This window comes from Medicago sativa, chromosome 2, assembly GCF_051527215.1.
Source record: "Medicago sativa cultivar Bolivia chromosome 2, Bolivia_mono, whole genome shotgun sequence".
In the NCBI taxonomy this organism is placed as follows: domain Eukaryota; kingdom Viridiplantae; phylum Streptophyta; class Magnoliopsida; order Fabales; family Fabaceae; genus Medicago; species Medicago sativa.
Genome location: NC_140750.1, coordinates 51494446 through 51518818, shown reverse-complemented (window position 1 = coordinate 51518818; position 24373 = coordinate 51494446). Strand labels below are relative to the sequence as shown.

Genomic DNA, 24373 nt, shown 5'->3' with positions numbered 1-24373 from the left:
CAAGGCTTTCCAATCTCCCTCGATAGGCTGAGCTCTATTGTTTAGAGATTCATAGGCACTTTGAATTGTGAAGTTCCTAGTGTTGGTTCCTCCCCAAGCAGTATTGTCAGGTCCATCCGCGTCCTTGGGAGCTGGGAGGGCGAGTACCTCAAAAGCATAGGTCGACGGTAAGTTAGAAGTAATAAAATTATAATCCCAATCTCCTGAAGGGGTTACCAGATCCTTAACAGAAGGGGTCTCCATCTACTTTCTTATATATATATATATATATATATATATATATATATATATATATATATATATATATATATATATATATATATCATTATTTACACTTATATACCTTGATCATTATTTACACTTGAATAGAAGGTAAGCGAGTAACAAACTGCGCCGCCAGACCTTTTAAAATTTAAATTAGTATACACAAACACCTCATTTCTATTAACTCCGTTAATCTTTTTATTTTCTTGGATGTTTATTTTATGAGTAAATTACACTCACATCCCTTAAGATAAACTTGAATTACACTCTCCTCACTTTTTATGTTAAAATATACAATCCTCTCCCTTGAAAAGTAAAATCTATACTCCAATCCCTTATAAGATGCTTGAGTTACAACCTCCTCCCTTAATAATTAAGTATGCACTACACTTTAATATATTTTAATATAAATAAATATTTTTATAATATATACTAATTTTGAACCACCATTTAAGAAAAATAAATTCATTTCTTTGTAATTTAAATGTCAAAGATAATTAAATTTAACTATTTTGCTATTAATTTTATAATTTAGAGAATAAAATTAACTTTTAAATAACCATAATTTATTGTCTTTATTAATTTTTCAAATATTTTAATTTTATTTTGGGTTGTTTCATATTTTATAATGAGCAATGATATTTTGACATCCAATTCTCAACAACTTTTAGTGACAACTTTTTTCCTCTCTTTTTATTGGACAATAACAATAGAGAGCAAAAGGAAGAGAGAGAATAAAAGTACAATGAGAGTATGAGAGAGAGGGTTGTCACAAAAGTTGTTAAAAAATAGATGTTCAAATATAATTTCTCTTTTAGAATATGGTTTAAAACTATATGTTAATGAAATTGTGAATAAAAAATAGCGTAAAGTATGTATTCCTTCAAAAAAAAATGTATTAAAATTTTGATTATATTAAAATACACGAGTAATACTTATTTTTTCGAAGTGTGTTATATTATTATTTTTTGTTAGATTATTATAAATAAAAAATTATTGAGGGAGTAAAGTGTAGATTTTAACTTAAGAGGGGAGGGGAATGTAATTCAAGCTTCTCTTAGGGGAGGAATTGAAATGTTTTCTAATATGTTTGGAATAAGAGGGGAGGGAAGTGTATATTTTAACATAAAAGGGGAGAGAAGTGTAATTCAAACATCTTTGAGGGGAGGAGAGTGTAATTTACTCTTATTTTTATAGACATGTTCTTGTTTGTAATGCTTTCACCATTATGCTGCTAAATTGATTTCTAACCACGGTGAAATTTTTATTTGATTAACCTAATAAAATATAATTTCAATTCATAAAGTAGGCGTTAAAGAAATGGATTTAACGGTTTATATAAAAGATTAATGACATATTAAATTGATGATTAGATCGGATCATGCGAAATCATATAATCGATAATCACATTCACATGACAACTTATATATAATTAGATTAAGGATAAGAGCCTAAGTGAGAATGAAGATGGTGTGGCCTAGAATCGATGTGAAATTAAGAAGTCATAACCCTATGGTTTCATGAATGTTTGGAACACCTTTATTTAATGTTTGGTCTATTTGAATTTGAATTTGAATTTGGTTTTTTGAATGCATTCAACAACGGCGGGTTTGTCCCATTAACCGTTAATTGAAAATTACAAAAAGGAAAAAGTTAATGGAAAAAATTAACATTGTTAATAGCAAGGGAGGAGTTTGTCTATTTTATTAAAATTGGAGGGGGTGTGAATGTTATTTTCATAAACTTCAAAGGATGTGAGTGTAATTTTCCCTAACGTTAATGAATGTTGGTACAATTGACTCATTGATGAATGACATGTAAGGATCAACTCTTTGACTTTGACTCTGACCTTGATGAGTTTTGGAGTCCAAATCACTTAATTTTTTTTTTATCTAGGAATTAGACCCGTGAAATAGTCGATTTAATTCCTTTTCATTTATTTAATTTAGAGAAATGAGCATTAACGTGCACTGGTGTTTGCTGTGCAATTCAAAAATATTGGCCTAAAAAACTTTTTTTTAATGGCAAATACTAGTAGTCAGGGTTTAACTTAGTTTTTTCTTATTCGTTCGAGTTTGAACACAGGACCTCCAACTCCAACCCCTTGTCTTTTGGATGAAACAAGTTGTGTTACTCAATTCCTCATGTTCGACATAAAAAATTTATCTGATTCAAATATATCTTAATATAGTTGAATATGGATCCGTTTTCGGTATCCAAATTATAAGTTGATTTTTTTTTATTAATGACAATATTATATAATGACACAATCAATTTTTTTTAGGATATAGTAAAATAATAGGTTTGATACAAAATATAACATATAATATAATAAAAAATTAATATAATAAAATGACAATGGTCAGTTATGTTTGAAACATATGAAATAGTAAATAAATTAAATTAATAAGTAGTACTAAAAGAAACTTTAAATAAAAAAATTAGTATTAAAAAAAAGTAAAAAAACCAACAAATAATGTATCAATACAATATAACATAATAAACTCATAAATAAGTACTAAAATTAGTCCCCTAAAAAAAATTACTAAAATTAGTGTATGCAGTTTGGTTCGGTTTCGGAAAATCAGTACAAAATTTGATTTGATCTGAGCTATTTTCATAAAAGAACATCCAAACACATCCATAATATTTAGTTTTATGCAATTCTTTTACTTTTTTAGATTAATTTTCATTTTTATTTTAGATTAGTTTGGATTTGAACACAACTAGTAATGAGTGTGTTGAGTTACCACATGGGCTGACCTGGTCTAGTTATGTCCAACCCAGAAAGCTCGGGAAATTTTACCCTATACCCCAACATTCATACCTTCACCCTTACAAATTATTGATAATTCCAATTTTACCCTTTTAACCTTAACATTTTACACATTCAATTTTCACCCTTACTTTCAACATTTGCAATTTCAAGATATGTTCACCCCCACATCGCATCTCAGTTTCGATAATTTTTCAAAAAACAATAACTAACATATCCGGTACAATATTTTATTTCAGAAAACTACAAAACTTTTTTTTGGTATCTTTATGATTTCCAGCAAACTTAAAAGATTAACACCGGAAATCTTTAGTCTTTTCTGGTTTAGCTTAATTTTTGTATAATTTCCAGAAAACTAATGTCATCATGGAATTCTTTATAATGTTTATAATTCTGGAAATCTTTATAAAAATTTTATGGTTTGTCTTAATCTTTTAGTCTGATGAATAACATTCTGAAATTCATACCTGAAAGCTTTATAAATCGAATCCAGTATGTTTATAAATTCCACAAAACTCATGTATACTATCATGATTTTTTCTTAAAATAGTTCCTTTTTTTCGATATAGAACACTCATGTCGATAAAATGACTTGAATTCTCTTTAAATGGCAAAAAGGGCTAGTAATAGATATATGAGTTTTCGATTGGCTATTACAACTGTAAGCTTGACTTGACTAGTAACAACATCTGCCTATTTTGAAATGGAATCATCCCCATAAGTTTTCCAGTAAACCATATCTGAACCAGAATCATCGTTACGCGTTTTCCGATAACGAGATCTGAACCGCAATAGTTGGAATGCGTTGGAACTGAACCTATACCAATTGGAGAAAAGTCATCCGATAACCAATTTCAATCGGAAACTGCTGGTTTGGGGTTACGCTATACGGTTTTCTATGTTTCTCCGCTACATCCTCCTTCGTTTTCTCTTGTGCACATCGGAAACATTAGAATTTTTTTGAAACAAATGAAAAAAATGAGGTTTTTAGATTTATATACGAGGGTAAAATAGGTAGTTTATGTAAAATGTATGGGTGAAGGTATAATTGTAGGGGTATATGGTATAACGTCCGAAAGCTCGACTACATAAAAGGGCCAAACCAATTCGACCCATTTAATAATGTGTCATGTATTAATGAGGAATTTTGTTCATCTCACATAAATTTTTGCTCTTTGACACCTTGAAATTACCTTAATACCCAGAGACAGTTAATTACCGCTCGCTACCAACAACAGTTAATTGTCGTTGCATTTTTGTAATACCCCGCATGTAAAAATTCAGTATCGGTTATTTTATCTTTGGAAAATTTAAGAGAAGGACAAAATGGTAATTGTGCATATGACTTTTCAGGACCGAATCATATTATTCCAACGGACTATTGAGAATGGAATTTGCCGCTTAAAACTTTTACGACATTTAATCGGATATTTTAGTTTGAAGAATAGTGTGGAAAGGGCAAATTGGTCATTTGCACAAAAGGGTACAAATAGGACAAAACTAAAATTTTTCACTTTTTTCTACACTCTTCTATCACAAAAATCAGCACCTCCCTCACGTGTTCCTTTTTTTTTACTCCCACCATTACCTATTTCACTTTTGTAGCAAAATCAAGCTAGAAATGGCATTTCATGTTGTAGAAAAGTGATTTTTGTGTTGTGTTTTGAGCATTAGAGGCAGGCTTGACCAAGAAACAAGAATATTGAGCTAGGGTTTGGCTTGGCAAGAAGATTGAGGCAGGGGCTGAATGTAAGTATAAGTGATTAATAGCTTAAATTGAGGTAAAAGTGATTATTTTGAGAAGAAATTCAAGTTATGTTGATTGATTAGAAGTATAAGTTGTTACTGCCTTTGGGATTTTGTGATGACTATGTTTTTGGGCTGTTAGTAGTATAAATTTTGTTGTTGTTGCTGTTTGGAATGAAAAGCTAGAAGTTAAAAGCCATAAGTTGTTCCAAAAGCTTCCATAATTGATTATTGAGTTAAATATGTTAGAATTTCTTTATGACTGGTGTAGGAGCTTTGTATACATATTTTCTTTGATTCTGGAAAATTTGAGTTGAAATTGAATTGTCAAGAGGTCATAAGCTGTCAGTAAGCTGTTTTGGGAATTTTGCCTTAAATGACTAAGTTGTGGATTAACCTGCTTTATAAATGGTTCATGGGGATGAGTATATATGTTGGAACATCTTTGTTAAAGGCTGGGTCGAAATTAATTTGATAGAAGTCATAAGCTGCTAATTAAGCTGTTTGGAAGTGCTTAAATAGCCAAACGACGTACTTCTGGTGCTAGGACTGAAATTGAAATTTTCGTGTATGATGGTTGATGAAGTAAGAGTACGTCACAAATGAGTTGAGTTGTTTTGGAAAGAGCAAGACCTATAAGCCAAGACATAAGCTATTTTGGAAAATGGATTATGAAGTTTTGGAGCTAGCAAAAGCTGTCAATTGTGGATAAGCTGCTTGCAATTTCGGGACTAAAGCTTAGAACCCACCTTTGGAGATTGATTATGATTATGCTAGATTATTAAGATAACATGAATAATTAGACCATTTTATGAATTACTTGCCTTTTGTGCAAATGTGTCTATTATGCCATATGAATGGTACATTTGAAGTAGAATAAATATAAGAAAGTTAGAATGATTATTTCTTGATTAGGCTCCCTTACTTGTTTATTCTAAAATCTCTTTTATGTTAATAAGTATGTTGATGTTAGTATAAATGTTGGAGGGAAATTAACAACGCAATTGATGTATGTAATACTTATAGAAATGATTTGAAAGAAAATTTGAAATGCAGCCTGAGTAATATGCTCATAGTGAATTATAGAAACTCGTAGAAAAATGGAAATGAGTAGAAAAATTAAAATGGGTAACATGCTCATAGAAAAAGAAAGAAAAAAAAGAAATAAATAATAAAATTGAGAAAAACTCTGTTTGCTACAACGAAGAGATAATGTAGCCTATGAGGTACAGCTCATAGTAACGAATTGAGAAAAACTCAGTTTGCTACAACGAAGAGATAATGTAACCTATGAGGTACGACTCATAGTAATAAATTGAGAAAAACTTCGTTTGCTACAACGAAAAGATAATGTAGCCTATAAGGTACGGCTCATAGTAACAAATTGAGAAAGAAAAAACTCCGTTCGCCACAACGAAGAGATAATGTGGTCCAAATGCACAGTAAAATTTGTAGTTAATGATATGAAACTTTAAGTCAAGAATTATTCGGTTAGTATTTGAAAAACTTATATTTTTACCCTCCAACATGAATACTAACATAGCATACGCATATTAACATCAAAGTTATGTATAGAATGAGATACCTACGAAACGGTATTTTATGGGCATTTTGCCAATCGTTGGAAATGAGGAATTTTAGTTATGGAACTCCGGCTTAGTTAGCCAAAACTAGTTGTTATCAGAAAAGAATCAGAGACATACTCAGATAAGTATGTCAAAGTATAAACTATACCAAAATACGATATATTGGATATATGTTTATGATTATTATTATGATTATGGTGATTATGTTTATGATTAAAGTTATGAGTATGACTATATTTATTGTATAATCAAAGTAGTATTTGAGACGGCGATTCTAGTTATCCCCTAATCGCTCAGTTATGCATAATGAAATCGTATAAACCCAAAATGGGTTGAGTTTAGAAATAGATGGCGATCCTAGGTTCCCCGAGGTTGCCTACAGCCTAGAATAGGTGGAACTCACTGAGACATCTTGTCTCACCCCAATCCCTTTTATTTATTTCAGATATACAAGTTATTATACGATAGGATGGTTCGTGATGAAGAAGAAGAAGAAGCAACTTGACCATATAAAGTACACGTCAGTGGAATTATTTCTGAGGTAACAGACGAGAAATTCTATGATTTGTTTAGAGAATATTTATTTATTGTAATTTTAATGTATCTGACGCCAATTTTAACACACATGCTAGATATCCTAGGTGATTTCTAGTAGGGGTGTTTCAATTTTGGTTTAATACAGCCAACAACCATCATTTCTCTCATTACATTCAAAACACAAAAATCAATCTCTAAAACTCTCTCAAATCAATAAACATTCAATTTCTTCAAATTCAAATCACTCATCACTCCAATTGTAACATCTTAGACGACTTTAAGTATTGCCGACTAACCCCACAAACCAACACGGGTCTTTTTCAGCGTGTTTTGTCCTCACTTGCGTTCTTTCTAGAAAATTTCCCATAAGGTCACCCATCCCAAAATTTCTCCAAGTCAAAAACGCTTAACTGTGAAGTTCTTATGGAATGAGCTACCAAAAAGAAAATGCATTTTGCTGGTATATGTAGTACCAAACAATTCTTATAAGTCTTCCTTCAATCATGCAATCACATATCTGCACGGCCTTTGAATCCGTCTCACTCCGATGTGGATTCGGTTCGCCTAGAAGCTATCAGCAGCCGTTCATTGTAATGTCTTGTACACAGGTGACCACTCTCCGTCCTTGTCAGCCTCGGGCATTACATGTCCACTAGCTTCCGCTTGGTTCGTCCCCGAACTACATCGTACTATGAGAGGTCTGCTCTGATACCACTTGTAACATCTTAGACGACTTTAAGTATTAAACCAACACAAGTCTTTTTCGGTGTGTTTTGTCCTTATTCGCCCACTTTCCATAAAACTTCCCATAAGGTCACTCATCCCAAAATTGCTCCAAGTCTAACACGCTTAATTATGAATTTCTTATGGAATGTGCTACTACAAAGAAGATGCATTTTGTTGGTACAGATAGTACCAAACAATTCTTATAAACCTTCCTTCAACTATGCAGTTCTATACCGACACGACTTCAGTATCTCTCTCATTCCGATGTGGATTCAGTTTGTCAAGAATCTTCCTGGAGCCGCTCATTATCATGTCATATGCATCGACGATCACTCTTCGTCTTCGTCAACCTCGGATGTTACAAAGGATGCCGCTCCATTGCACATTTGAGAGGAACTAAGTAGGAGAGAATATTTGAGAAAAAGACAATTCTATGCTTGGGAGAATACTTTGCTTTCTTATTTACTTGATTTTAGTTGCTTGGTTTACAAATGATAAGATCTCCCTTTTTTATAGGTTTTAAGGGAGAGTTATACACACATAAATAGATTATTATACACCCTTCAAGAGAAAGTTCTACACACTTCTCTCTACTATATGCATTTAATATTATGTCTCTATACTACCAATATACTTGTTAAAATCTGTGTTGGGGGTCTAATGCAATAACTTGAGCAAGAAGATGATGAAGATGAACATGATGAAGTGTGCACATAAATTCTAAAGCGTGTGTGGGACACATTAACCTTTAGGTTCGATTCACCCCCCACTAGTTATGCCAACCGGATGCAAAAGTTTATACCGGCAAATCCCCTTTAGGATACGATGGAATCCTTGACGTGACTTGCACATTCACACCAAGCGTATCGACAATGGTAGTTTACAAAATAAAGTTCTGTCAATTTCCCTCGTGCACTAGAGAAAAGAAAGAATGATTTAGTATAATTTTCGGCAGAATTTAGACTCACAAGAATGTGATTTTATGTATCATTTTCTGAGTTCTTTTCTGCCTCCATAGTGTCTCTATTTATAGAGAAACTTATATCCTTTGGTGAAGATAAACAACTTTTTAGAAGAATTTGTTCATGAATGGTTACATTGCTTCAATTGTCAAGTTTTACACCTTTTCTCTAAAAGGTCGCTATTCAACTATTGCAACTTTCCAATATATATTTTGAAAATTTCTCTCACAATATTTTTACACATCTCTAGAACTTTCTTTTGACTCACTACCTTAGTAGTTAAATGAGCCTAACACTTGATTAGTTCAATGGACCAGATCAAGTTTATAATCCAATTGGAAGACCAATTGTACCCCTATTTTATGACATTGAAAGCAAAACAAAATTCATTTTAATATTCTTTTTTTTCTACGACTGAATATATGTACTTGTAGTCCCCCCACTACATTTAAAAGAAAAAAAAAATGTTAGTATATTGTAATATGTTATTATTTGCTGGAGGTGGAATTAAAATCCGAGATCATCCTTAATATTCCACTTTTTAACTCTCTCACCAAACTACCAAGCCAACCTTATAAATCTCTATGGTACTATAAATATAATCAACCACATCTATGTAATCAAAATCTTATTGAAAAATAATGGCACCATATTTTGGTGTTTGTTCATATAGCGTGGAAAGTGATATTGAGTTTTTCAAATATTAAAAAAATGGCATTGACTTTTTCTGATAACTACATAAATTAAATAGAATTCCCCCATAAAGAATATTACTCATATTATTTTCAGCAAATAGAGTTATACATTTGCATGAGATGAAAACACTCAACTATTACACGCTAACTAATGAAACTAGTACATATTATTAACTTATTTTCTTGTATGAATACACTTGGATATTACATGTTAACTAATGAAACTAGTACTATTAAGCTCAGTTTGGTTTACTTTATTTTTTAGTTTAACTATATATTAATTAATTGATAGTAACAAATGAATTTCAATTTGCCGTTTTTGACTTAGTTTGACCATAACTTCATGGATCCATGCACCAGCAGTAGTAGTCAGACCTTGAGATATCTAGCATTTGTTCAGGACTCATTCTTTCAAGCTCACTTTGCCTCCATGAAGCAAAATTGTTTCTATTTTGGGGATCAGATGCCAAAGGATAATCTTCTATTTTGTGGTTTTGGGTTCTCATTCTCATGTAGAGTCTCATTGCTGCAACACAATCATCATAAGGATCTTGTATCCCTGTTTGAATGTCATACCTGCATATATAATAAGACTAATCAATTATAGTCGTCAAATCATTAAAATTTATTTTATTTTAATTAAGACTATTTTAAAAAACAGGGTAAGACTGCGTACAATACACCAAAAATGGTGGGACCCCTTCCCGAACCCTGCGTATGCGGGAGCTTTAGTACACCAGATTGCCCTTTTTTTTAAGACTATTTTAAAAGTCATATTTACGATTGGTTGTAATTTTTTAAAGGGTAAGATGTTTTACACCGACTATATATCGAAATTAAACTTGTATTTGAAATATATGTGACATATATGTTTGACAAGTTTGCTATGAATTTTGTTTTTCAAAAAATAAATAAAATTGAGATGATACTTACCCAAGATATGCTTGTGTTAAGTACTTGAGTGAGTTGCTGAGCTTGCTGGTTTTCATAAGTGGAGGGTATTTTGCAGTGTCCCTGAAAACATCATTAATATGTACAAATTCATTGTCAACATATATTTATTTAATGAATTGTTGATTTTTGCAGCTCTATTTGATCTATGTCATCCATCTTTGTTATTGATTTTTTAAAATTTAGAAACAAAAATATAGATTATTAACCTTAATTAAAGGTGCAAGTGTTTCTCAATTTATGAACATATATTATAACATGTGACATATAATTACCTTATTTTTGGTGTTGGATACTCAATTTGCAAAGATGCAAGGTCATGATCTAAACCATGACCCACAAGAATCCTAGCTTTTCCACCTCTTGACCGAATTGTCCAAATAGGTTCTCCATTACAAAGGAAATCTTGAATCTTCCTTTGAACTACTTTCAATGGCATTGCATCTCTTAAATATTCATGTCTAATACCTGTTGTCTCATACCTGTAGTTTGTCACTGGAATTGGTGGAATGACATAAGAATGGAAGATGATATTCTCATATTCATCAATTAAGCAAACTCTTGCACATATATCCAATGAGCCATCACTTCCACCTCCCACCATTTTGCAAGCTAGTGCAACTGCTTGTGGTCCTCTTCCCCCACCAATTGTCAAATTATCACGAATTCCCAAGTTTGAAAAGCGACCACATATTCCCTATATATAAATAAATATAAGAGTCAGAATCAACTCACTTCAAAAGCAAATCTTTAACATAGTGTTACTCTTGCTTAGTAACTATAATATGTTTGTTGTTTTTAACACATTTACCTTATACTTTATCATTATGAAAAATACTAGCTAGAATGTGGATTAGATTATATGAGTTCATCTAACACTTGTGAGACTTGAAAATTTATTGACATATCATGGGACCTATTCAGAAGACTGTTTTCAGCTTATTTTTATAAGTTCTTCAAGATGGTTTATGACAGCTTATAGCGTATACATCAAATGTTTGACTTTATTTTATCTTTTGTTATAAAAATAACATAAACGTTTATGTTACAAACACTTATTTAAACTGTCTGTCCATGATGCATGAATATCTGTCAATTCAAGTTCCAGATTAATTAAATGAGAACTAAGTTGATATATACACTTAATCCGGAGAGTTGGCACTTTTGTTGGTGGATCCGGCGAGAGTTAGGGCTGTCAAGGACTTTCAAGCAAAATCTGCACCCTCTGTTGGCAAAGATTTCTCTGCATTCTTGTTTTGGCAATGGACCTAGAAAAGCATACAGATTATATTAATTAATTAAGTATTGATTGTCACAGCTTTATTATCAATAAATATTTATGAAGATGTTAATTACCTATAAGATGTTCCCTTAGAGACTCAAAGGACCTGCAATGTTTTCTGCAAATACCACAGGTTGGTTCATGAGCAGAATGGTAAGAGATCTTCATGTGATCCACTAGGTGCTCCACTTTGTTGAACTGCCTGTAGCATGCTGCACACTTGTTCCTATATATTGTAATAATAAGACCTATATATGTTAGTTTCATTTTAAATAATTTAAGATGCACATGCACAGTTTAATACATATGGACATTGATTTTTTTTTGTGGTTAGAGTCACTTATGTATTTAGGTTTGAAATACTCCTTAGAATAAGAATAATATAATTCTCTGTAAAGAAAAAAATTATGCATATACATGGCCGCAGTTGCAGTTACGCTACAAACCTTAATATTGCATTCAATATTGTGGACATGAACTTAGAAGTTAAAAACTATGGCTTATACAAGTGTGTGCTAGATTGTGCCTGTATGGCGCAGAAAAGAAAAGAAAGAAAGAAAACCTGCGAGTTTCTGCTGTCTCAAATCTGCAATCCATAATTCCTTAAATTGATTTTACTAATCTTCTTATGAAAGACTAGAAATGTAGAAAAGAATTGGACTTGAGGTTAATAGTAGGAGTGAGATGGTATTTATAGAGCAAGTCCAAGGGTATTGTACTATAGAGTTTATCAAAATTGTTCCAACTTGCATAAATGAAAGATTCCATTCAATTGAATTCTGAATATTCTCTCTTTGCACCCTTTTTCTTTTATCTCTCTGTCCATGCTTCTCATGCTATCTAGCTTGAAGACTTTGTTGACTTAATACATGGAATATCATTCTTGCATTCGTAATGATCGATATTCCAGATTCTTTGGCCCATTCTTCTTGGTTTCTTTCTTTGACTTCAGCACTATACGTGCAAATATTGCTTTAATAATACATGCATTCCCTTGTTGCAAACCAACCAACCAATGTTTGTGCATTCTTGTCAATTAATTGTGGCTTCACACTCATTGTAAGTGTTGTGGATTATGGAGAAAAAGTAGCAAATTAATGTGGGAATGAACCAAAATTATAACAAAGAAAAGTATGCATAACATAAACTATAAGATAAAGAAAAACGATAAAAAAAGCACACATTAATAGTATAGTTATTATTAACATGTTTCACCTTATAATCTAGGGCTATGTCCACAGACATAGGAGCAAACAAGGTTTAATTTCGGAATGATTATGTGATCTGAAGTAGGACCTTGGCAGTGATCGGAGTAGGCTGCTGTAGGCGGAGTTACGGATTTTTCTGATCAGTTGGATTGATTTCAGCTTCTGTCAATGGCGGTTAAGTTGTGCTGCTTCTGCCTTAGATGGTTAAGTATGAATACCTTTGTTGATGTGCTTTTGCCAAGTGATTAAATTTTGACATATAGTTTCCGCTTGGTGGTTAAGTTTTCGCCCTATGGCTTTGATTTTAGCCGAAGTATTTCATGACACTTCTACTCGAATGTTCATTTGATTTGATATGCAATTGTAATGAACATCACAATTTGTGAGTGTTTGAACACCTTCCATCTTGCGGGAGGCTAATAGAAATGTAATTAGTAGTCACAAAGGTAATAGTTGTTAGGGCTTTGGTTGTAATAACTCTCTTTCACATTTGTATCAATTTTATAATACTTAATATATTAGAGTTTTAGCATTTTTTTTCCTTATCTCTCATGGATGTCATGTTTCCTAACTTTGTAACCATCGGTTCATTAATCCTCAATTGGCTCGACGGCTCATGGTGATGCATCGTCCGTGTGGGATAAAGCCGTTAGGATTTAAGTTTACAAGGAGAGTTCAGCCAAAAAATCGCTTTAATTAAATGAGAGTCTCATGACTTAGTATCACATTGACCATTTTGCATCTACTAACAGAAGATTTATGCCAAAGTATGTGTTGTCCAAGTATCATGTGATCAAGTGAAACATAACAAGTGAGGAAAACACTTCGTTAATAAGAAGTTGGACTTTGGAGAGTTTCCAAGTCTAACTCATAATTGGTGTTGCTTGTGTATTTGGAGGAGCCATGACTTATGACTAATAAATAAGATCATTAAAATAAAGTCATTCAAGATATAAAATGTTAAATTGAATTATGGATAGCTTAGAGATATTAATCACAAAATAGAAGATGTTGATTTTTGCTTGTATTTCTTTAAAAAATACGAGTTAATTTTACTTACATTTCTTTTAGAAAGAATTAATAAAATTACACGTTCATTGTTCTGGTGGACCACTTAATAGCCATCTCCATTTGATAAATATCTCTCTATATGAGGCATCAAGCCATGGCGACGTGTAGATATAGAGAAGAAAATGTATAAAAAAGGTGGATCTTGAGGAAAAATAGATGGAATTTTTTTTTGGTATTCTTTGAACTCTAAATTCCTGAATTTTCTGTTATATAAAATACTAAAATGGTCAATAGGGAATTCATACTGTTTATAAGTAAACATCACTCACCTCGCATGGCAATTTATAAGAATACGTTAGACTCAGTATAAAAATTCAATATGGCAATTTAATATATATGATATGTATAAAAATCGGGTCATCCGTTATTTACATTACGTATAAAAACATCTTACATATAAGATAAATAAACAATGGTCTAAAGTTTTTTTTTGGAGATGTTATTCATCGCGAGGCAAAATATATGTTTGTCCGTCGTGATAATCTCGTGATCATATTTTTCGCGACATATATTATTATCTCTTTCTTTCTCTATGTGTACACCTCCGGTCACTAATATAAACAAAAATCTACATTTTACATATATTCAATTAATGATGTATGTGGTCTTTATTATATGTGGTTTTTATTCAATTAATGATGTATGTGACCACATACATACATCTATTTTGTCTCAATAAATTCGGTAACCTAGTGAAAACTGAAGATAAAGGCTTTGTAGCAAGCAGCTGGGATTTGTCGTATTTTCCAAGGCATCAATAAATTTCAGCTTTTTGTATAGAATAGTTCCAGTTTTCATGTAAAGGATGGGTTGACTTGGAAAACAAGGGAATGTCGTGACCTTCTTTTGACTATGAAAAAAAGAGGTCCCCAAAAGTGGATTCACCAGCCATCTCCTCGTGCAATGAGAGCCCTGAAAAGAAAGTTATAATGCATCCGACAGAATATCTCTTTATAATTCATCAGATGTAGGATAGAATATCTCTTTGGGATAAAATTAAATACTCCCTCCGGTCCGTATTATAAGAAACAATTGACTTTTTTGGTTCATAAAATAATTAATGTATCTTGTTATAAATATAGACTAGATACATCACTTACACAATGAACCTAAAAAGTCAACTTTTTTCTTATACTACCTCCGTCCCTAATTATAAGACCCTTTTGAAAAAATAACGGGAATTAAGATAGTGGATATTTGTATTAAATATGTTTATAATTACTATTGGTTTTACAATTTTATCCTTTAAGAGAGATGGTTGGTTTATGTTTTCAACATGTTATTTATTGCTTATTGAAGAAAAAGATGTATAATAAATAGGGGCATGTATGTAAAAAAATAATTAATGTAGTTGGAAATAGCAAAGGGGTCTTATAAAAAGGGACAAAAAAAATTCTCAAAAGGGTCTTATAATTAGGGACGGAGGTAGTAATAAGGATCGGAGGGAGTAAAATACTTCCTCCGATCTTATTTATAAGAAAAATTTGACTTTTTAGATTCATTAAGTAATTGATGTATCTTGTCTATAATATAGACTAAATACATCATTTATGCAATAAATCAAAAAAGTCAAATGTTTCTTATAAATAGAACTGGATGAAGTAATTATTTTTCAAAATACATTTTTCTTTATAAAAAATTCAAATGAATTGGATTTTTAAACTTTACCAAAGTCAGACTTAACTTAAAGTTCAAAGAATATTAGTAAATGTACTTAAAGAATATTCAACAAGACTCTAATGATAATTTGTGTCCTTAGGGTACATGTTAAGAATTCTTTAATAGAAATTATGCATTGTAAATTATGTTAATTTATTGCTCAAAATGTTGAATATTAATTTTTTTGCAATAAATTCTTACGGAATGTTTAACATGTACTCTAATGGCACAAATTAACATCACCCTAAAAGTTTACTAAAGTCGGACTTAAAGTTCAAATAATATTAATAAGTGTACTTGTAGAATATTCATCGAGACGCTAACTTTTGACTGAAATAGAGCTCACCCGAATAAGTCAGATCAACCTAAGAATACTTTTATTTTAATTATGTACACGTATTTTATTTTATTTTACTAAAAAAGTCATATTAATCAAAATGCAAGCCAGCACAAGAAGTTGCCAAAGAAAAGAAAAAAAATCAGCGAATGTGGCAAAACAGAAATGAACACATCAAGGAATGGCTGAGCAGTAAGCATGTTCAACCTATAACGTTAGCCAAATAAGCCTTTTGAACCAAAAAGAAATATTCTCTAACTTTGGTTCTTTAAAAGTGCTGACTTCAGAAGTGCAAATAAACAAAGGCAAGATGAAGAGCAATGAATGATTCACAATGTAAGAAAATTAACTTCCATACTTCAAACAAATTAATAAATGGCAAATGTTAACATATGTTCTAAGGGCACATGTTTTGAAACTCATAATAAAAAAATTGTCTTAATAGTCGTGCATATAATTTGATCAAAGTCAAAATTTTGTTTTTTTAATGTAAAATTGCTACTTTTGGAATCTTTTACATGTTTTAGGATGTAAGTCAACAAGACTCTAATTATATACGTAGTTTATGAAGGGTCAGCTCTATGTAAGAGCGATATATTGACGTACACGAGTCAGAATAATTTAAAACAATAAACATAGTAACAAGGTAAATCAACTTTATAACAAGTCTCTAATGTATAGATGTAGTTTATGAATGGTCAGCTCAATGATAAAAGCAGTGATATATTGACGTTAGAAAACGATGAGTAGATTTGAGACTCGATCCCCTGGAGAATAAGAGTGAGGAGTGATCAGAATAGATTTCGGGATTCCTAGCTGAGCTTTGTTTTCAAATATCGGCCATGGGGGATTTTTGGAAAACCGATATGGCCAATTGTGAAGGATATGGCGGCACTATATGTAGACCGGTATTATTTCTACTTCCTAAGTTAACTGCCCGTTAAGAAAGCCATGAAGCAACGTATTGTTGTTCGGAACCACAAAATGACATGTAAATCATGGCAGGAGAGGAATATAATGTGAGACAAAGTGATAAGAGATGAAACTGAAATTTGATGGGAAAAGTTGTGTTTACACAATAAAGTAATGAACTTGTATTGAGAAGCTCTGAAGTGAACTAACTTCCCAACTGAAGGTGTTTAACCAAACTAAACTTATTAACCATTTTTTATAATTTGTGAATTGTGTTCTTTTTAAATTATTAATTTATGAATTTTGTTATCTTGATATTTTTCTTTTTAAAATGCTATGAACAGGTATGGATGATGGATTATTTAGGGAAATGAACTGCATATTAACAAGGAGAGCATTATTATAAGTTCCTTTTTGCAAGCTCTTCTGATGAGTGAATGATCTTACGCAAATATCATGGTGTTTTGGCTTTGAATCCTGCAGTTGTGTACAATTCATGCTCAAATTCATTTGAATTAATTAAAAGCACACATTTGTATTAGTTATAATGAATCTGTGACCATGGTTTTGTCCGTAATACACAAGAATAGTATCATAATGATGATGATTTCTTTACTTTAGTGAGGCAATTTAAGGTAATCTAAGGAATTATCTGTTAAGAGATTCTTTTTTGAAGCTATTCTGAAAATATTTGTGGACCTCCAAAGTTGTATGTTCTCATCATGTTATCTATCAATTCTATAAATTTTATGGATCTCAGAACTCGTAATCAGCCTCTAAACAGATTTTGTAAAGTCTGAATCTCATACAACTTTTTGTTAATTTTTTCTTTTTTACAATCTCATTTATTTGGCTAAATTAAAAATTTGACCATCACGTTCAACATAACAACGACTCGATCAACGATAATTTTAACTCTTGGAATGTGATTTGTGCACAGACATGCATGCTCATTTAGGCATCTTACGTTCCCAATTGTCTAGTATGCTTGTGTAATGTAAGATACTCATGTTTGGTAAGTTGGTAAGCTATTTTTCTTATTTAGAGAAAAATTAATTAGAGTATATAAAAAGTGCTCAAAAGTAGGGGATAAGATGTCACCTTAACGAAACCTCCAAATACAATAACTGAACGAGTCTCACTTATTACTTTCCGTAGTTTAAAATTTCATTTTATATTTTCCACCACCTCAAACAAGTACACCCTTACTTCCAAATGAACCAAAACAAAAAAAAAAAAAAAATCTTCCATAAAGGGATAAGTGTTTTTATTTCTGGTTTAAGTTAGCTTTTGTTGTTCAAACTTTCATATAATCTCTCTCTTTATGTGTGTGGGTCTCATCTGATTTGGACTTCATTTTTATCCTTATGTAGGATAGGAACAATTGGGGACTGTTTGGTTGAGAGAAAAGAAATTGTTCAATATTTTCAAACTATTCACAACTCTAGTGATCAGTTCAAGAAATGGGCAAAGTTATCTAGCAAGGATAATGACATATCTTTCCTTCACTATTTTTGGGTTGCAAATGAAACACAAAAAACTCAAACAGATCACACAGGTATGTGTAACTATTTACTTGTATATCTCAATCTTATGTTATGTTTCAAATGCATGATTAAAATTTGTTTGAATTCTGATAAAAATACACATCGATCGAACTGAAAAATGAAAGGACAATCAAAGAATTGAATCAGAACAAATGTTTCTGATGTTGGAAATGTAAATATATTTTGAATCAAATAAATGAGTCCAATTTTTGAATATTACACAGCAAGATCAACTTAAAATCACATTATAGTATGCATATCAATTACCAAGAACAAGGTTGGCATAGTAATCTTAATGGCTTGAAGGAGAACACACCACCTGTAAATTTAACTGAGACAAAATTTAATAACACAGCTTTGATTTAAAGGACGTTCATGAGATGACATTGCGGCCTGGTAAGATAAGAACAAAAAATTATAAGATATTGCCAAAATATACTGAGCATGCGGATAGAGAGAAAAGAGATTGAACCTTAATATGTTGTGAATCAGTCAATGACATGGTCAAGTAATCAATACCCAAACCACAACCACCAGTTGGTGGCATACCATTCTCCAAAGATGTAGATAATGTTTCATCTAAGGTCATTGCTTTGTCATCACCCAAGTGCTGCAAAACAGAGAAAATTCACTACTATTATTATTATTACTAGCGTCCAGACGGGCACTCACGTGCCCGTCTGTCCGCTTTTTCTAATGCGCTATGTTATATGTTTAAGGTGATATTATGATATAGAAATAAAATTCATGTAGAAGAGTAATACATAAATCTTATATTATAGAAATAAAAACCTGATCATGAGATGTTTTTTTATAAATTAAATGGATCCTTAGACCATATTACATCAGTCATAAAGGGCTCAATCCATACAAAACTCCTCACTACAACACAATTGGATTCTAACAGTAACTAAGCATTACTAAGGATATTTTTTTTTTCGAGTAATACATATTTTTAATTTAAGCAGGTAGCACCAATTTGTGAGAATTCTAAAGAGCCTCAAACTATCGTTAACTTTTAAAAAAGAAGTGCATAAATCGTTTTCTGAAACACAGCACAATTTAAAGGCAACAAAATATTTTAACAACTTTACATTTTCAACTTTACAATTCAAGCATTCAAATTTTAATCATTCATCAAACATGCATAAAAAAAAAAAAAAAAACTTCCATCTTTCCATCTAATTAGCTGTTGAAAAAGTTCCCAACACCATTGAGTACATCTACAATGGAGGGTTTCGAACTAACATATGTTTCATCATCCCACTTTTTTTATGCAAATCTTTCCTACCGTATGCCGGAACTAACATATATTGGTAACTCAATCTCATTTGCAAAGCAAATGAAGAGAAGAGAAGTGAGTAGAAAACCAAGAAACATTATATCAACATTGCCTTTGCCTGTCTAAGCAACAACTCTATGTTGAGGATAAAAGTCAGCAGGAACATTGAATTGCTCAAACGAAATAACATTTCTCTAGGTATTCCAATCATCAGTTGAATTGTAGTCGCCATGAGGACATGAGATTACCTTGTCTTAAAGAGATCAGCCAACATGAAAGGCTTCAACCTGCAAGAAAATGAAAATTATTGATTTTGTCACCCAAAATGAAAGATCAAATTTTGCTTATTTCAATCATTCATCTATCTCCTAAATACACTAAATTCACTAAAATTACCAATAGTAACATCACCTAATCCATTATGAAGTGTGTCCTACATAAAAACCCGACCTCCAAGCACTGACTGCAGTGCGAAATATACAAACCCACGTTGGTGTTTGTACTTTACCTAGCCACCTTACCCTTGTAAAAAATGCGGTGCGATGTCCCTGGTTCCCTATTTCACTGTCTAGGCCACTCCCCCCTACAATAATGAAGACAAAAATTGAAGAAAATAATAGGAAAGAAATGAAGGATATAATAGAAACAATCTATAAATACAAAATCATTAACGAATTGTAAATTGCACTGAAACTGAAATCAAAAGAAAAATGCATGCACCGGGGAACATTCAAGAAACCGTTATTTGTGGGTTTGTTTCCTTATGATAGGGAGAGCAATATAAAATCTGTGCTTATAAATTACTGTAATAGCAATATGAGAGATGGCCATTTTAGTCTAGTAACAGGATCGTAAGAAAGGATCAAGTGTTCAAGTGCAAAATGGAAACACTACGTACCAAAAAGTGTTGAAGTTAGAAGCAAACAATTTCTTAGAAATTGAAAAGAGAGAGCATTGGGTTGTACCCTCGGCAATTCCTCTTTATTTCATCCCATCGCCATCCATGTATGTTTCATCCTCTATCGCCGCATCGACGAAGAACCCGAGTTGTTCCCTCATCTTCCTCCCTTATCCTCTTCTCTATTTCTATCTTTCTGTCAATAGTAGGATACAGAGTCAAAATAATAATCAAATTATTTTTCTACCTCTTTTTCTTTGGTTTGTCTGAATCAAATTGTAATGTGGATGTTGAAGTTATACTTTTTTTTCTACAAAACCTGAACAAAACAACAACAAAAAAATAATAATCATCAATGTTTTGATTAAAAAGAAAAAAAGGACAATGAGAGAAGTTTTTTTTATCAAAAAAGCAAAAATAATGTGAATGAGGAGACCACCAAATCATATTCCCTTTGAATCGCCATTCTTCTTCATCCCACTTTCTTCTTCATCTTCCTCTCTCCTTTTTTCGATTCTCATTAGTTCCTTTTGTTCTTTTCATTTTTCTTTGATTATCCCTTCCCGTTTGGCTTATTTGATTAGTTTTTTTTTATTTTTAATTCTAACCGCATCTGTTTACAGAAAATAAAATAACCGTTTGAAATAAAATAACTTGTTATGGAGGGGCAATTTTGGAAAGTAAAAAAGGCTACACCAAATGGATGTATTGCCTTTATTAATAGTTATAGATTATAGATTTCAAATAAAATATGGCAAACTGTTTGAGCATAATTATTTTTGCATATTGCAGCAATATCATCTTATTACCTTGAGTTGATCATCAAATTTTTTCTTTTGTACCACATGATCATTCAATTCAGAAAACCCATCACAAAGCTGAAAAGTAAAAAATAAAACAATGATCAGAAGTCAGAAACTTGAATCCATATTTTTTAAACACCAATCACCTAAATGCCGTGATATTACCCGAAATTTGTTAACAAACAATTCAAAATGTCCAGTCAATCCTGGTTTCGTTTCGTGATTCTTTGCTCAAGGACTCATAATCTCAGGAAGATTTGTAATGAAAGTAGGATTGACACATGTTTCCACCAAAAAGTGTCTCACAAGCTGCAATACATCAAGAACAGTAATTAAATGCATTTTCTCCATACTGCACGATGTTGGCTACATGAATGACTTGACATACAACACTAGATTCATATAGAAATTATTGTTACACGGCATTAACTAATTAGAATCGGCAGAGCTCTTAACTAGAAAATAGAGTTAGTTACACACTGTAATAATAGTTGTTCATTTAGAAAGACTAAAATTTCTATGGTTTTGTATTCCTCTCATCCATAACTATTTCATTCTTCAAAACATAACACATAAAATTAATGCTGAAATCTTGAACTGGTCTTATTTGTTTTATTATCTTAATCTTAATCATACCTAAAAGTAAAGCTCCAGAATAAGTATAGCATAAAAAATAACACTGACAGACACAGTGCCTTCGCAACAAAGAAAAAGAATATATATTCAACTTTTACACAGAAGGAAAAATTACAAATAAGGGACAATATGCCCAAAAAAAAAGTGAGGGGAAAAGGAATGTGATTACCTTATTCAACAAATGAGCGGTTGTTTCAGGGAGGCGGCATTCGAGTTTATACTTCATGCATACCAACTTCATATATTGGTTAGCATTATTGCTCGACAAGTCTTTGGGAAATTTTAGTTTTGTGATCTTCTCTAATTCTTCAATCATGTCAAATCTTCTGTAATAATTAAAAAAACCAAATCAATTATTCAAAAAAGAAAAAAGATTAAAATGTTAATGACCTCCATTTGTGACAAAAAATGAACACCACAGACCTGAATGGTGGAGTAAAGTCAATTTCAATAGGAGCGTTATCAATCCCATTTGCATGATACTTGATTTTATAGCTGCCGTTTGTAAGTTCCTGGACCATCCCTATTCAAAGTTTTCAACAAAACAAGACTAAGATGAATTGAAACTAAAATATTTGAAAGAGAAGTAGGTGACATTCAAAGACCTAGTAAAAGCTCACCACTTGACATGTTTTATGTTATCATCATCATGTCGTTACAGTTCATATAAGTCATAAAGAATGCATAGATAGTAAACTCAAGATTATGAGTCAAATATATACTCTCATTCCTAAATTGTTTCCCAATTTCATAAACACGCTCCCGCCCACCAACCAACTGCTTGAGATAGGATTCTGGAGAAATTCTGAGGAACGATCTCATGTTAGGGTCATTAAGATATCTTTCATATGGGCGAGCAGGAGAACCATCATGAAGCATGTTTAAGAGTGGTGTTTCAACCTGAGAGTGGTTCAAAAGTGGATGAATGGAAAGGAAACAAATGAGAGGAATCAAACATAATCATACTCAGACAAAGAATGAACCTCCGAGAAATCATGCTCCTCAAGGAATCTCCTAATGTAAGTAAGGATTCTAGACCTAGTCTTGGATATTGCTTGAACCTCTGAATTAAGCATCAAATCCTTATATCTTTTTTCCTATAAGAAAATATAATTCATTGAATAAATCAAATCAAATTAGTCACATTAGATAAAATACATGTTTTGATTGAAAGAAAACAGGAGATAATGCAAAAGAAACTTTTTGTTAAGCATCTACATCTACAAACAACGATTTGTGAAAGATTTATATGAAACTTATCAGAATAATGCCGGACAAAATTCCAGTTATCGGATTAAACATTGTAGAGCTGAATTAACATTTAGGAAACATTGCATTGAAAAAATCGTAATCAAACATTTAATAACATGATATTCACCTTGCCATCTTCAAGGAATGGTGGCGGAAATGCCTTGGTAGTATCACAGTCTTGATATTGTGGCACCTTCTGCCATTCGGCTCTAGGGCGACCGCAGATTTGCAACTTTTTCTACTCCCTCCATCTCATAATAATTGTCTCTTTACAATTTTTTCTTTTTCTCAAAATAATTGTCACTTTAGAATACCAATGCAACATTTATTATTTTTTTCCATTAATATACCCTTACTTATTGAAATTCATCCAACTTAACTACTCCACTAACTACAATTAATAAGGGTGTTTTAGTAAATGATACAAATTTTACCATAAAAATCAACTCAATTAATCACCGTGCACAAACCTTAAACGACTATAATTTAGAGACGGAGGGAGTAATTTAAAAGAATCTAGCTTTTGACTAAAATCGGATATAAAATTGGATAGGTCGGTTGTTGCTTCCTTGGGTGGGTCATCCTAAAAATTGAATTGAAATATAATAAATAAATCATATTCTTGAATAATTTTGATAGAAACATTGAAGTCAATAAGCAAAGACCGATAAAATCACAAAGAATTCTACAGAAACTAAATCAAAGGTTACATTATGAATTGATGGATAATTGGAAACGAGAGTGTTACCTTTATGGCTTTCTCCTCCTCCTCCTCATCATCCTCGTCCTCACGCTTCATATCATTCTTCTTGCTACAGTTAAATTTTCGGATGATCGACTCCGGCGCAAATTAATGAACTCATCCTTCGTAAATGTGGCTTCCTCCTCGCGTTTCATATACTTATTCATGATCTTCATTAGGGCACTATAAACAAAGTAACGACGAAACAATTTAACAAATAAATAAATTTAGTAGTTTAACATGGAGAAAGAGAAAAAGGTATGAAGCAATCACTTCTTGCTGCTGTTTTCGTTGGTGGTAGTGCCGGTGGGCAGAGGATCCGATTGAGATTCCATTGGAAGGGAAAAAGAGTCGCTAGAAGGATGAGAGATGAATGAGAATGAAAGCGAGTGAGTAATTAGGGTTTTAGAAAAACTTGCGAGGTTCTTGAAATTGTGTAGCTCTTGAAATTGTGAAGTTGTATGATTTATATACGTTTTGGTTTTGGATATGGGTACCTGCC

At 31.9% G+C, this 24373-nt stretch overlaps 2 protein-coding genes and 1 long non-coding RNA gene across 4 annotated transcripts; 1 reads left to right on the top strand and 2 right to left on the bottom strand.

Moving 5' to 3' along the window:
• Positions 1-4568: 4568 nt before the first annotated feature.
• LOC146948707 (uncharacterized) lies at positions 4569-9757 on the top strand. Its single transcript, XR_015026954.1, has 3 exons — positions 4569-4789; positions 6818-6913; positions 9621-9757. It is a non-coding gene; the product is annotated as an uncharacterized LOC146948707 (long non-coding RNA).
• Positions 9354-12523, bottom strand: LOC146948706 (RNA exonuclease 4-like). Its single transcript, XM_085744904.1, has 6 exons — positions 12088-12523; positions 11600-11751; positions 11384-11511; positions 10519-10940; positions 10226-10306; positions 9354-9868 (listed from the first exon to the last, which is right to left on the bottom strand). Exons 1-6 carry the CDS (start codon positions 12120-12122, stop codon positions 9634-9636), a joined length of 1053 nt encoding a protein of 350 aa, XP_085601030.1. The 5' UTR covers positions 12123-12523; the 3' UTR covers positions 9354-9633.
• A 5912-nt stretch (positions 12524-18435) lies between these two features.
• LOC146948705 (lysine--tRNA ligase-like) lies at positions 18436-23367 on the bottom strand. 2 transcript variants are annotated; one of them, XR_015026953.1, is made up of 9 exons: positions 23257-23367; positions 22862-22975; positions 22499-22778; positions 22302-22401; positions 22048-22204; positions 21408-21551; positions 21249-21317; positions 18732-18869; positions 18436-18652 (listed from the first exon to the last, which is right to left on the bottom strand). XR_015026953.1 is itself a non-coding variant. In XM_085744905.1 (6 exons), the coding sequence occupies exons 3-6, from the start codon at positions 22506-22508 to the stop codon at positions 21474-21476; spliced, it is 345 nt and encodes a 114-aa protein (XP_085601031.1). In that variant the 5' UTR covers positions 22509-22778; positions 22862-22975; positions 23257-23367; the 3' UTR covers positions 21324-21473. The 2 variants fall into 2 exon arrangements, 1 of the variants encoding a protein (XP_085601031.1); XM_085744905.1 differs by lacking the exons at positions 18436-18652; positions 18732-18869; positions 21249-21317 and having other exon boundaries at positions 21324-21551.
• Positions 23368-24373: the final 1006 nt, after the last annotated feature.